At 49.5% G+C, this 13,338-nt stretch overlaps 1 protein-coding gene and 1 long non-coding RNA gene across 2 annotated transcripts in view; one reads left to right on the top strand and one right to left on the bottom strand.

The window, feature by feature from the left end:
• Positions 1-2,181: 2,181 nt before the first annotated feature.
• Positions 2,182-4,145, top strand: LOC307114766. Its single transcript, XR_013815039.1, has 5 exons — positions 2,182-2,549; positions 2,784-2,826; positions 3,301-3,366; positions 3,702-3,780; positions 4,008-4,145. It is a non-coding gene; the product is annotated as an uncharacterized lncRNA (long non-coding RNA).
• Positions 4,146-5,813: 1,668 nt separating this feature from the next.
• The window catches only part of LRRC75A (leucine rich repeat containing 75A), a 50,670-nt gene continuing 43,145 nt past the window's right edge, over positions 5,814-13,338 (bottom strand). The window contains exons 3-4 of the mRNA XM_079797540.1: positions 8,881-8,996; positions 5,814-6,368 (exon numbers count right to left, since the gene is read on the bottom strand). Coding sequence (XP_079653666.1) covers positions 5,828-6,368; positions 8,881-8,996 — 657 coding nt within the window. The 3' untranslated portion in view covers positions 5,814-5,827. The remainder of the gene's footprint in view (positions 6,369-8,880; positions 8,997-13,338) is intronic.

Here is a 13,338-nt window from a genome sequence, read left to right as displayed (position 1 = left end):
TCTATCCACTGAGCCAAACCGGTTAGGGCTATTTTTATTGATTTTTAGAGAGGAAGGGAAAGGGAGATAGGAACATCAGTGATGAAAGTCATTGATTGGCTGCTTCCTGCACGCCCTCTACTGGGGATTGAACCCACAGCCCTGAGCAGGTGGCCTGACCAGGAATTGAACTGTGACCACCTGATTCAGAGGTTGACGCTCAACCACTGAGCCGCGCAGGCCAGGCCTGACCAGTGATTCTCTGTCTGTGCCCTGGGCGGTGGACATGCTTTCCCTGGAGCACAAGGCTCAGATACCGCCCTGCAGTCCTCCTGGGGCGCAAAGGGCGAAGTGCGTGCGGGTGTCATGAAGTCAGGGCAGGGCCAGTCATACGTTTCAGTCCCTGGAACAAGAGCTTTCTATATGCACATTACCAAGCCTACTAACTATATATCTGAAGCTAAAAAATTTTTAAAAAAATATATTTTATTGAATTTTTACAGAGAGAAAGGGAGAGGAATAGAGAGCTAGAAACATCGACCAGCTGCCTCCTGCACTCCCCTCTCCGGGGATGTGCCCGCAACCAAGGTACATGCCCTTGGCCGGAATCGAACCTGGGACCCGCAGGCCAACGCTCTATCCACTGAGCCAAACCGGTTTCAGCTGAAGCTAAAATTTTTTTAACTTCTTGAGTTCCCCATCAGAAATTCCCTCCCTCTGTATCACATGATCTCACTCATATGTGGAATCTAATGAACAAAATACACTGATGAACAAAATAGATCCAGAGACATAGAAGCATGGAACAGACTGTGGAATCTCAGAGGGAAGGTAGAGGTGGGTGCGTGGGAAGAGATCAACCAAAGAATTTGTATGCATATATGGACACAGATAATAGAGTGGTGAAAGCCTGATATGGGAGCGGGCTAGAAGGGGTCAATGGGGGAAAAATGGGACATATATAATACTTTCAACAATAAAGATTTAATTTAAAAAAAAAAGAAATTCCCTCCCTCCAATAAGATACTACACTTATTTCTAAGACCAGCTCAAGAGTTGTCATCTCACTATATAGGGTGTCCCCCCTAAAATGTATACGCATTTATATACACAAATGTATACAAATTGTGATGTTCCCAAAATGTATACACACCCTCTGAATAATTAATTATAAAGGCAGTGTTTATTAAAATACATTTCATTTTCAAAATTGGGCTACCAGCTGTAGAAGTGTGTATACATTGTTTTGGGACACCTTATATAGCCTTTCCAATTTACTCGTCAAAATGAATTTCTCTTCCGCGACTGGTGTTGCTCAATGGTTAGGCATCGGCTTAGGAACCAGGAGGTCAAGGGCTCAATCCCCAGCAGGGAGCATGCAGGAGGCAGCTGATCAATGATTCTCACCATTGATGTTTCCATCTCTCTCCCTCTCCCTTCCTCTCTGAAATCAATACTAAATATATTTTTAAAAATAAAAATGAATGAATTGCTCTCCCTTGGGGTAATGGGTGTTTATATAATGTGTGTGCACGATTGCATATTTTTTAAGTGAAAGGAAGCCCTGAGGTTGTTCATTTGCGGCCAGGCAGGGGTTTCCATCGCTGAGAAGGGGGCACGGGGATCAGGGAAGGAGGGGAGGGAGATGGCAGCGCGCTCCTCTGAGGTCATCCTGACGAGCGCACGGTGCGGAGGCTTTGCAATAGCTGCGGGGAGAGCGCGACTGGAAACGTGTCTTAGGATCAGGACCAACGACTATTTGTGACGCCGCCGCGCCCTGCCTCGGCTCTGCAGGTTTCAGGTGCGGTATCTCCTGTGATCGTCAGAACCACCTGGTGGGGCCCGCTTTCTCCATTTCCTGACGAGCAAGCGGAACCTCGCAAAGAGGAGTCCTTCGCTCAAGGTCACGCTGCAAAGCAGGGGCAGGGGCGGGACCTCCAGGCGGCCCCCGCGCGCCGTCCCAGCCCCCCCGCCCGCCCCGCCGCTACTGCGCGCCACCCCCGGGCCCCTCCAACCCCACCCCCAGCGCGCCTCCCCGCCTCCCGCGCGCGGGCCTGGACCGCGCCGCGCCTCGGGCCCAGAATTCCCGAGGCCGTGGGAGGGACCACAGCTCTGCAGGGCGGGGGAGGGCGGTGGGCCGCGCCTGTTGTAGAATAGGCGGAAGGGCCCCGAGTCTTTGCCGGCGTCACCCCCGCTCTGTGGGGAGTGGAATGTCCCAACTCCTTAAAGGCCCGGGCCGCGGCACCAGCTGCCTTTTCTCCGCGGCTGCTGCGGGGTCGGTTTGCTCCAGCGTCTGGCGCTGGCAGCCGGTGGCAAAGGCAGGCGAGCTAGTGCCTTTGTCAAGTTTGGGAGATGTTTTCGGGGAGCTTAACTGGCGGGCGGCGGGTGGCCGCCCCCGCGGGCTTCGGGCGGGCGCCGTGGCGGGGACTGGAGACTGGCGGGGCCGGGCCGCGGCGGCGGGCGCGTGCTTGTCCCGCAGGCCCGCCGCTCCCCGGAGCCTGAGGTCGCCGAAGGCCGGGGCCCCTTGGCCGGGGCTCGTCGTTGGGAGTGAGCGGATCCGAGAGAACTCGGTAAGCGGGGGCCCTGCACCCAAGGGCGCTGCACGTGGGTGGCGTTTAATGGGCTCATGAACATGAAGACTTGGTCGACTGCCCTGATGATACTGACATTAGGAAGTGCCGTCAGATGCGATAACTGACGATTTTCACACCTATCTGACCGCAGTCGCTGGAACCTCGATAGTTTAGTTGCTGTTAACGAGCCGAATCCGCCCTAAATGCATGTCCCTGTTCCTGTTCCGACAGCAGACCCACTGAAGAGTGCCGAGGAGGAGCGCCGCGCCCTGCGGTAAGGCCTGGGCTAGCCGGGGTTTAGTATGGGACTTGGGTGGCTTTTTTCTTTTTCTTTCTTTTTCTTTTTGCTTTTTTTTTTGGGTGGCTTTTTTCCTTCAATGCCCTGAGGTTGCCTGACGTTGTACAGTTGTAATTTTACATATTTGTTATGCACTGCTTCATTGCATAATTGCAATGGCTAGGAGGTCGTTGTCCCTAACCTGAAACATTTAAATCGCAGCGATGCGCTTAAACTCCATTAAAATGCCTCCTGGCTCGGTCAACATTCGCTAATCCAGGTAATCTATAGAGCAGCACCTGGGAATGGTGAGGGGCTTGACTGCTCTGATGAAATCACCCATAGGAAGTGCCGTCAGAAGCGATAACTGACGATAATTCCTGGCTGACTGCAGTCAACACGTGCTCAGGTTGCTGGTGCCCAGGCGTCAGTTGGTGGGGACTGTGACCCTTGCTTTCTGTATTCACCCAGGTTGCGAATGAATGAAGAACTGGCAAGAGCGGAGGACTGCAGTGAGGAGCATTGGCCTGCCATGAGGTAAGCTTTGGTCTGCAGAGGTGAGTGGGTGAGCATGCTTAGCTGGTAGTTGAGTCCGGTTAGGTCAGATATTGGCAGTGGAGCAGAGGGCAGAGCATACCCTGGAGTTCTTTTTTCACTTTATGGATGTATAATCCTGAGAAAATTGCCTTTCTGCTCTAACGTGATTTTCATTCTAAAAAATGATAGCCTTAGGTTTGTAATGTTTAAAATACTGAGTAAGTGGCACTTAAAATACACAAGAAGCCAAATAGGACTGATTGGACTTAAGTTTGTAGTTGAGACTTGTGATCAGAACTGCATGTGCTGACTGGGTGTGGTATTCGTTCCCCCAGGCTGAGTGCTCAAGAATGGTGACCAGGGCAGGCCAAAGCTGGTGATGGTGGCAGCAGCACAGCTTACCCTGGGAAAGAGGTAAGGTTCCATCTGGACAATGATTGCCCCCATGGTCAATGAATGAGCAGCTAGTTTTGTTTACATTAACTTGCAGAAAAGGATATCAAATGATGAAATCACCCAAAATAGCTGGAATTACCGGCAGATTGCGTGGTGGTGAGCTTACGGTTTTCTGAAGATATCCTATGCTGTGAGTGACTGCCGTTTGGAGTAGGACGTGTGACTGATACTTAGTTCCTTTGCAGGCTGTTTTTCCAGAGGATGGTCAGCCGTGCTGCAGCAGGGGCAGAATTTGAAGTTCCAAGGACCAGTAGTCAGTCACCATCAATTCGGACTCCAGACAGAAACCTAGGCCTCAACATTTGGTGTAGAAAGGCTCACCTTGCCTCGGCTGGTTTTGTGCAGTGGGTAGAGCATCGGCCTGCAGACTGGAAGTTCCCAGGTTCGATTCCAGTCAAGGGCACATGCCCAGGTTGCAGGCTTGAATCCCCAGTGGGGGGTGTGCAGGAGGCAGCTGACCAATGATTCTTATCAATGTTTCTCTCTCTCCCTCTAAAGTCAATAAAAATACATTTTTAAAAAAAGAAAGTCTCACTTTGTGCTAAGTATCAGGCCAGTCTTACCAACAAGGGCCAAGAAATGGACTTTGACCACCTTTTTGTAGGACGAGCACTTTGGTGTCATTACAATCCCTCGCTCAAGGAGCTATGTACATTTTAGTATTTGTTATATTAGGCAAGGGTCCAAGTTCTTGAAGTAGGAAGCTTCCTCCTGAAATTAATATCCATGCAATTACCATAAACAACAAAGGATGGTCTTTGGTATTGGTTCTTAAATGTGTATTTGAAGAAAGTTAAACTTGGTCACTGCTGGGAAATATTAGCAGTCCAGCACTTGTCAACTTCCTATGGTCTAAGCTGTTCTTAGAGGCTAAAACTCCCAGAGCATCTAAGCAGCCATACACAGTCCAGTCCCTAGTTCCTCTGGGCGCTGTCCTTGGCCTGGCCCTCCAGTAACTCCTGAAGTGCGCTGTGCCTAGCCCCCATCTTGTCTACCCGTGTTGGCATTTTGCCTACTAGCTAGCCTGTGGGGCTGCACTTGCTAGTCCTCTGATGGCCTGAGGAGGGAACATCTGATGATTTTCTCTGGCTCAGATTGGTTCCCAGGACTTGTTTATGTTTAGAAAGGATTTTTAAAAGCTTGGTGAGCCTTGGTTAAGGGCGGATGGAAACTTGCTTTGGGGAACCTCACTTTCCCTTATGGCTGTCTTTGGAGAGCCCAGACCTGCATTCCTGTCCTGGGTGTTGGATGAGAACCTTCCATGATAGTTTTTGGGAATGCTGAGGCAAGGACTACTATTCAGAGACTCACAGTACTGGAAAAGGGTCCTTACTAGCAACACTGGAACAACCCATGGAAAAGTCAGTTAAGTCTTTGGGGGTGCGTGTGGGGTTTCTCTGGGCTTTTCCATCTGCTCCAGTTACCCTAGGATGTTCTACATTGAAGGCTGGTGGCTGGTCCCATGGCCAGGCCTCTGGAATCATGGGGTTGAGGGCTGAGACGAAGTCAGTTACAAGGAGCCCAGGGGTTCACAAGGAGGAGGTAGGCAGCCTTCAGTCCAAAGGACGACGGCTCCTGGAACCTGGCAGCCAGGAGCCCAGTCTCCCTACCCCAAGGGCCACTCAGGAGATGGGGTACCAAGATGCCAACCTGCCTTGAGCACATTTAGCATCTGGCTGGAGTTTGCTGCCCTGAACAGAACAAATGTAAAATTGGCAAGTCCTGGGTTGGAGGTAGGCCCCAACTACATACACTCAGCTCAAGCTTCCAGCATCCCAACCTGTGAGTGGGGAGGCCGAGGGCTGACTCTTGAGCCAGGGGTGACTTCTCAGGAGCCAAACAAAGATAACCGAGATGGATGAGGGGTACGATGGACCAGTGAGAAGTATCGCCCTTTCCCAGATTCTGATCTGGCTTCCCACGGGTGGGGCTGCTCGGGTAGTGGTTACTCTGCCTCAGCCATCATACCCCACAAGGACTACCTGGTGAGGCCCCCACTTCCACGTCACGTCTGAGCTGGACCTGCAGTTTCCCTGCCCTCAAGGTCTTTAGGGGGGACCACAGGGTCCCCTGCAGGGTCCTCCAGGCCCACTGTTCCATCCCAAGCCTCCTCTACACAGCCTGGGCTCTCGCCCAGCTCCAAGATGGTGGGGAGGTGGCCCTGCTTGGGGGAGCGCTTGCGCAGGCTGAGCAGGAAGGGCTGGGGCAAGGAGAAGATGTCCACGTTGTTGCCCAGATCAATCCACGTGACATTGGGAAACTTGCTGGGGTCCTTAAGGGTGTCGGTGAGGTCACGCAGCAGCGCTCGGGTCAGCCGGTTGCCGTTGAGGGCCAGCGTGGTGAGGCGGGGCAGCGTGCTGAGTGCCGGCAACAGCTGGAGGACCATGTCATCTGTGAGGCCCGTGAAGCCCAGCTCCACACTGTCCACCTGCTCCCCACAGCGCTGCAGGTAGCTGCTCACCCGCTCCAGGTCACGGGAGGTCAGCGGGATGCCCGACAGGTCTACCGTGTTGTCCAGAGGGCTTCCAGCCAGGACAGCCTTGAGGCTGAAGGGGAGGAGGGACAAGCAGGTTCAGGTAATGGGAGGGAACAGACCCTAGTCCCCCGGCACCACCCCACTTCTCGGCCTGGCTGGGCCCCGCTGGCCAGAGCCGAGGACCACAGGGAAAGCTCAGGTGCTTCTGCAGTGACTAAGGGTACACTCAAGCCACATGCCTGGGTTTGCATCTAACTCCTTCCTACTCAGTGTGACCTTGATTTATTAGGTCCTTAACCTTTCTGCTCCTCAGTTATTTTCTGGAAAAAATGGAGCTAGTTGAGTGCTACAGGGTTGTTACGTGAAGATAATAAATGCAAAGCATTTAAAAACAGTGCCTTGTTTGGGTGATGAATAAATATTAGCTGCTGACATTATTAATCACCTGAGCTGAACTTCCTATTTCTGCAAGAGCTCTGACACCTCCTGTTTTAAGGCCATCTTCCCCATCAGATGGGGATCCTTAGGGAGATCCCCACAAGACAGCAGACGGGCTGCCAGCCCGGTGGGAGCTGCTGACCCTGGTGGCCGAGTGCTCTCCACTCCCTGCCTTCTGCCATTGCTCTTTCTTCGCCTGCTTGCTCTGGCCACAGCTCCCCGTTCCCAGGTGTCTCGGGAGGGTGGGGGTGGTGGTAATAGCCTGCACACATTAGTAGCAGCAGCCTGAGCAGGCGAACCCCTATCCTCTATGCTGGGGACCTCCTGAAGCTGAAAGGCCACCTCAGTGTGCTCATCTTGCCGAGCCCGTTTGCAGCTGAAGCTCTCGAGGCCTGACATCTAAGGGCCAGGAACACTGCCGGCATTGTTCAGGGCCGTGGTCGGCAAACTGCGGCTCGCGAGCCACATGCTGCTCTTTGGCCCCTTGAGTGTGGCTCTTCCACAAAATACCACGGCCTGGGCGAGTCTATTTTGAAGAAGTGGCGTTAGAAGAAGTTTAAGTTTAAAAAATTTGGCTCTCAAAAGAAATTTCAATCGTTGTACTGTTGATATTTGGCTCTGTTGACTGATGAGTTTGCCGACCACTGGTTTAGGGTGACTTAGTGTTGGCTGTAATTCTCATTAATGTTACTAATAAAGCAGGCCTATGACAGCAGGGAAATAGGAAGTGGGTGGTTAACAGCCTGAGCCTGGGGTGTGAATCTGGCCCTGCCACTTCTCAGCTGGTTGATCGTGGCCAAATGGCAACAGTAATATCCCCGACTTTGGTCAGTCCTTCAAGTGTTTGTTAAGCTCCTACTAGGTGCCAGGCACAGCCCTAGGCACCAAGGCCATGTGGTGAACAAGATGGATAAGACTCCTGTTTTTATTCTGCTGGAGAGGGGCTGGACAACAAACAAGACCACCTGAGAGTCAAGGGAGAGAGTAGCCAGGGGGTGGGGGCATGGCTACTCAGGAAGGCTTCCTTGAGGAGGTAACATTTGAGCTGACGAGCAAGGAACAAGCAGGCCATCGGGAGGGTTTGGAAGAGTTTCAGCAGAGGGAGTGCCAGTGCAAAGGCCCTGAGGTTGGAGAGAGCTTGGTGTGTCTGAACCGGCAAGAAGGAAAGCGTGGCAGGGGGCACAGGAGAGTGGGAGGGGAGAGAGTGAGGGGCTGGGGACCCATCACCTAAGGCCCTGCTGGCATCTCAGTGTGACCAGAAGCCGCCTTAGAGGAGCAAAGCGGAATGGAGAATGGACTGAGCATGCGTGTGTTGGGGAGACAGTAGAAGAGGCCCTGGACTCCAGCAGAGCTCACATTTCCAGCTCCTCAGACCTAAACAACTAGCTCACCAGGTGTCCTGGCATTGCCCGTCCCAGGGTCTCCCGTCCTGCTCTGTCTGCATAGTGGCCCCTGCCCTCAGCCAGTGGGAGCCCCACTTCCTCCACTTGGGAAGGCCTCCCCGGACCCACCTGCTCCCCCGCTTGGGGGTGGGGGTGTCTGGACGGGAAAGGGAGGGGCAGTCCTCCCTCCCCAGCTGCAGGCCTGGAAGGGTGAGCCCACAGCAGCCTTGGGAATGAATGCAAGGGGCTCTGCGCCCGCGGCCATGTCCTCCCCCAGGAAGTCTTCCCTCCAGGCTCCCTTGCATCCACTTCCTGCCATGGCCACAGGTTCTGTGTCCCATGTGCCCTCCTCTCCCCAGTCTTCAGGGGCCACAACCCCCTGAGGGTTCTCACTGCGGCATGAACCAGGGATGTGCTTGGGGTCTGGGTCTCCCGAGGTGATAACCAGGAGGCACTGGGGGTTCAGTGAGAGAGCGTGCCCACGTTCACTGCACCAGGAATTAGAAACTCATGCCCCGCTCCCCACCCATCCATTAGAATGAGCCCACATCCCCAGCTCCCACCCCACAGACAGGGCCCTGCCACCTGGAATGCCCACCACTGAATTCTCTCCCTCTCGCCGCTCCAGGCAGCCTTCCAGCTCTTCCCTTCACCCACGCCCCCGGGAGGGTGCTGTGTCACACACCCAGCCTTACACAGACCGTCTTTGGGCTGCCCTTGTCGAAGGAGCCTGGGCAGGGGGGCGGGCAGACCGTGACTCACCAGGCCTGTGGCTTCCTCTTCACCAGTCCCCGGTGCCGCCTCCACTGGGAGTGGGGGCTGAGGTGGTATGTCAGCTGCCGGCACAGCTTCTCCATGGCGCCCAGTGCATCGCCTTCCTGCAGAGGCAACCACACGGCGTGTGTGTGAAGAGCCCAGCCCCCCACCTCCAGCTTCCTGTCCCTGCAGGAAGAGCATGGCACCCCAGGCTGAGCTGGGGCGCCGATCCTCTGGCTCAAGGTGGGTGCCCTTCGCAGAGAGCAGTGGTTAAAACGACCTGCATGATGGTTTCAGTTTTTGCGAATTAGTTGCTATGATTGAAAAACTGGAGCTTTATAGAAAAGTCGGGATGCCAGGTGATCTGACAACTCACTGGGGCCGAGTTGCCAGCTGATCCCTTAGCAGGACTCTCTGTGGTCCCGGCCACGCCCCTGCACTCAGGGCCATTCTGCTCGTTCACTTGTTCAACAAATACTTACCAAGCACCTGGTGCCAGACAACTTGTCCTCAGAGCTGAGGACGCAGCCATGAGCAAATGTCCTTGCTCTGTATTTCACACGGGACAGAGGAGAGTGAGACATTGTCACCATGTCTCTTACCCAGGACGAAAGTGGGAAAAGAAAAGAATGAAGGAGCCATGTCTTCCCCAGCCCAGTTCATTCATCTGTTACCTGTCTGGCCCATCAGCGTTTGAGTTTGAGACCCTGGGGTTATGATCTGAATTGTGTCCTTCCCAAAATTCTTTTTTAAAAAAATACATTTTTATTGATTTCAGAGAGGAAAGGAGAGGGAGAGAGGGATAGAAACATCAATGATGAGAGAGAATCATTGATTGGCTGCCTCCTACATGCCTCCAATTGGGGATCAGCCCACAACCCAGGTATGTGCTCTGACTGAGAATCGAACCATCAACCTCCTGGTGCACAGGACGATGCTCAGTCAACTGAGTCACACTGGTTGGGCCTCCCTCCTCCCCCCAACTTTTTTTTTTTTTTTTTCAATTTTTTTATTAAGGTATTATATGTGTACATATCTTACCATTGCCCTCCCCACACCCCCCTCCCATATATGCCCCCACCCCCCAGAGTTTTGCATCCATTGGTTATGCTTATATGCATGCATACAAGTCCTTTGATTGATCTCTTATCTCCCCCACCTCTCCCTAACCTTCCCCTTGTAATTTGACAGTCTGTTTGATGCTTTACTGTCTCTGTATCTATCTTTTTGTTCAAGATTATAATGTTCTTTATTATCCATAAATGAGTGAGATCATGTGGTATTTTTCTTTCATTGACTGACTTATTTCACTTAACATAATGTTCTCCAATTCCTCCCAGGTTGCTGCAAATGATGAGAATTCCTTCTTTTTTATGGCAGCATAGTATTCCATTGTGTAGATGTACCACAGTTTTCTGATCCAGTCATCTGCTGACGGGCACCTAGACTCTTTCCAAGTCTTAGCTATGGTGAATTGTGCTGCTGTGAACATAGGGGTGCATATATCCTTTCTAATTGGTGTTTCTAGTTTCTTCGGATATATTCCCAGGAGTGGGATTACTGGGTCAAATGGGAGTTCCATTTTCAGTTTTTTGAGGAAACTCCATACTGTTCTCCACAGTGGCTGCACCAGTCTGCAATCCCACCAGCAGTGCACGAGGGTTCCTTTTTCTCCGCATCCTCGCCAACACTTGTCGTTTGTTGATTTGTTGATGATAGCCATTCTGACAGGTGTGAGATGGTACCGCATTGTTGTTTTGATTTGCATCTCTCGGATAATTAGTGACGTTGAGCATGTTTTCATGTGTCTCTTGGCCTTCCTTCTGTCTTCTTTTGAAAAGATTCTATTTAGGTCTGTTGCCCATTTTTTTATTGGATCATTTATCTTCCTTTTATTAAGTTGTATAAGCTGCCTGTAGATGTTGGAGATTAAACCTTTATCAGTGATGCCATTTGCAAATATGTTCTCCCATGCAGTGGGCCTTCTTGTTGTTTTGTTGATGGTTTCTTTTGCTGAGAAAAAGCTTTTTATTTTGATGTAGTCCCATTTGTTAATTTTCTCTTTAGCTTCCATTGCCCTAGGGGCAGTGTCAGTGAAGAATTTCTTTTGGCATATGTCTGACATTTTGCTGCCTGTGGATTGCTCTAGTATTTTTATGGTTTCCCGTCTTATGTTTAAGTCCTGTATCCATTTTGAGTTTATTTTTGTGTATGGCGTAAGTTGGTGATCAAGCTTCATTTTTTTGCATGTATCTGTCCAATTTTCCCAACACCATTTATTGAAGAGACTGTCTTTATTCCATTGTATGTTCATGCCTCCTTTGTCAAATATTAATTGAGCATAGTGGTTTGGGTCAATATCTGGATTCTCTATTCTGTTCCATTGATCTATATGTCTGTTCTTGTGCCAGTACCAGGCTGTTTTGAGAACAGTGGCTTTGTAATACAGCTTGAAATCTGGTATTGAGATCCCTCCTACTTTATTCTTCTTTCTCAGGATTGCTGTGGCTATTCGGGGTCTTTTTTTATTCCAGATGAATTTTTGGAGAGTTCTTTCAAGGTCTGTGAAATATGCCGTTGGTATTTTAATGGGGAGTGCATTGAATCTATAGATTGCTTTGGGTAGTATGGACATTTTAATGATGTTGATTCTACCAATCCATGAACATGGTATGTTCTTCCATCTGTTTACGTCTTCCTCTATCTCTTTTTTCAGTGTCCTGTAGTTTTCCGTGTATAGGTCTTTTACCTCCTTAGTTAAGTTTATTCCTAGGTATCTTAATTTTTTTGGTGCGATGGTAAATGGGATTGCCTTTTTAGTCTCTCTGTCTGTAAGTTCACTATTGGTGTATAGAAAGGCCATAGATTTCTTGGCGTTAATTTTGTATCCTGCTACATTGCCGAATTCATTTATTAAGTCTATTAGTTTTTTGACGGAGTCTTTCGGATTTTTTATGTACAATATCATGTCGTCTGCAAATAAAGACAGCTTTACTTGTTCTTTTCCAATTTGGATGCCTTTTATTTCTTCTTCTTGTTTAATTGCAATGGCTAATACTTCCAGTACTATGTCAAACAGGAGTGGTGAGAGTGGGCATCCCTGTCTTGTTCCTGTTCTTAGGGGAAATGTTTTTAGTTTTTGTCCATTGAGTATGATGTTTGCTGTGGGTTTATCATATATAGCTTTTATTATGTTGAGGTATGAGCCATCTATTCCCACCTTGTTGAGAGTTTTTATCAAGAAAGGGTGTTGGATTTTGTCAAATGCTTTTTCTGCATCAATTGATATGACTATGTGATTTTTATCTTTCAATTTGTTTATGTGATGTATCACGTTTATTGATTTGCGGATATTGTACCATCCTTGCATTCCTGGGATAAATCCTACTTGGTCATGGTGTATGATCTTTCTGATGTACTGCTGGAGCCGATTTGCTAGAATTTTGTTGAGGATTTTGGCATCTATGTTCATGAGGGATATTGGTCTGTAATTCTCTTTCATTGTGTTGTCTTTATCTGGTTTTGGTATTAGGGTGATGCTGGCTTCATAGAAGGAGCTTGGAAGTGTTCCTTCCACTTGAATTTTTTGGAATAGTCTGAGGAGGATAGGTTTTAGTTCTTCCTTGAATGTTTGGTAAAACTCTCCTGTGAAGCCATCAGGCCCCGGGCTTTTGTTTGTCGGAAGCTTTTTGATGACTGCTTCAATTTCGTCCATAGTTATTGGCCTATTGAGCTGTTTAGATTCTTCTTGATTGATTTTTGGAAGGTTATATTTTTCTAGGAATATGTCCATTTCCTCCAGGTTGTCCAGTTTGTTGGAATAGAGTTGTTCGTAGTATTTTGTAACAATCCTTTGTATCTCAGCGGGGTCTGTTGTTATTTCACCTCTTTCATTTCTGATTTTGTTTATTTGGGTCCTCTCTCTTTGCTTCTTGGTGAGCCTGGCTAGAGGTCCATCAATCTTGTTTATCCTTTCAAAGAACCAGCTCTTGGTTTTGTTGATCTTATGTATTGTTTCTTTGGTCTCTATGTCATTTATCTCCGCTCTGATCTTTGTTATTTCCTTCCTTCTGGTTACACTGGGCTTTTCTTGCTGCTCTTTTTCTAGCTCTTTGAGTTGTAGGGTTAAGTAATTTATTACCATTGTTTCTTGTTTTTTGCAATAGGCCTGTAGAGCTATGAACTTCCCTCTCAAGACTGCTTTCGCTGTGTCCCATAGATTTTGGATTGTTGTGTTTTCATTGTCATTTGTTGCCATGATGTTTTTTATTTCTTCCTTGATCTCTCTGGTGACCCAGTCCTTGTTTAATAGCATGCTGTTTAGTCTCCATGTGTTTGATTTCTTTGGATTGTATTTATTGTAGTTGATTTCCAGTTTTATGCCACTGTGATCTGAGAAGATGCTTGATATAATTTCTATCTTCTTGAATTTGAAGAGACTTTGCCTGTGACCCAGCATATGGT

The sequence above is a fragment of the Cnephaeus nilssonii genome, assembly GCF_951640355.1.
Source record: "Cnephaeus nilssonii genome assembly, chromosome: 19".
NCBI classification, from domain to species: Eukaryota; Metazoa; Chordata; class Mammalia; order Chiroptera; family Vespertilionidae; genus Cnephaeus; species Cnephaeus nilssonii.
Note: the sequence above shows the minus strand (reverse complement) of the source record. Positions and strands in the feature narration are given on the sequence as shown.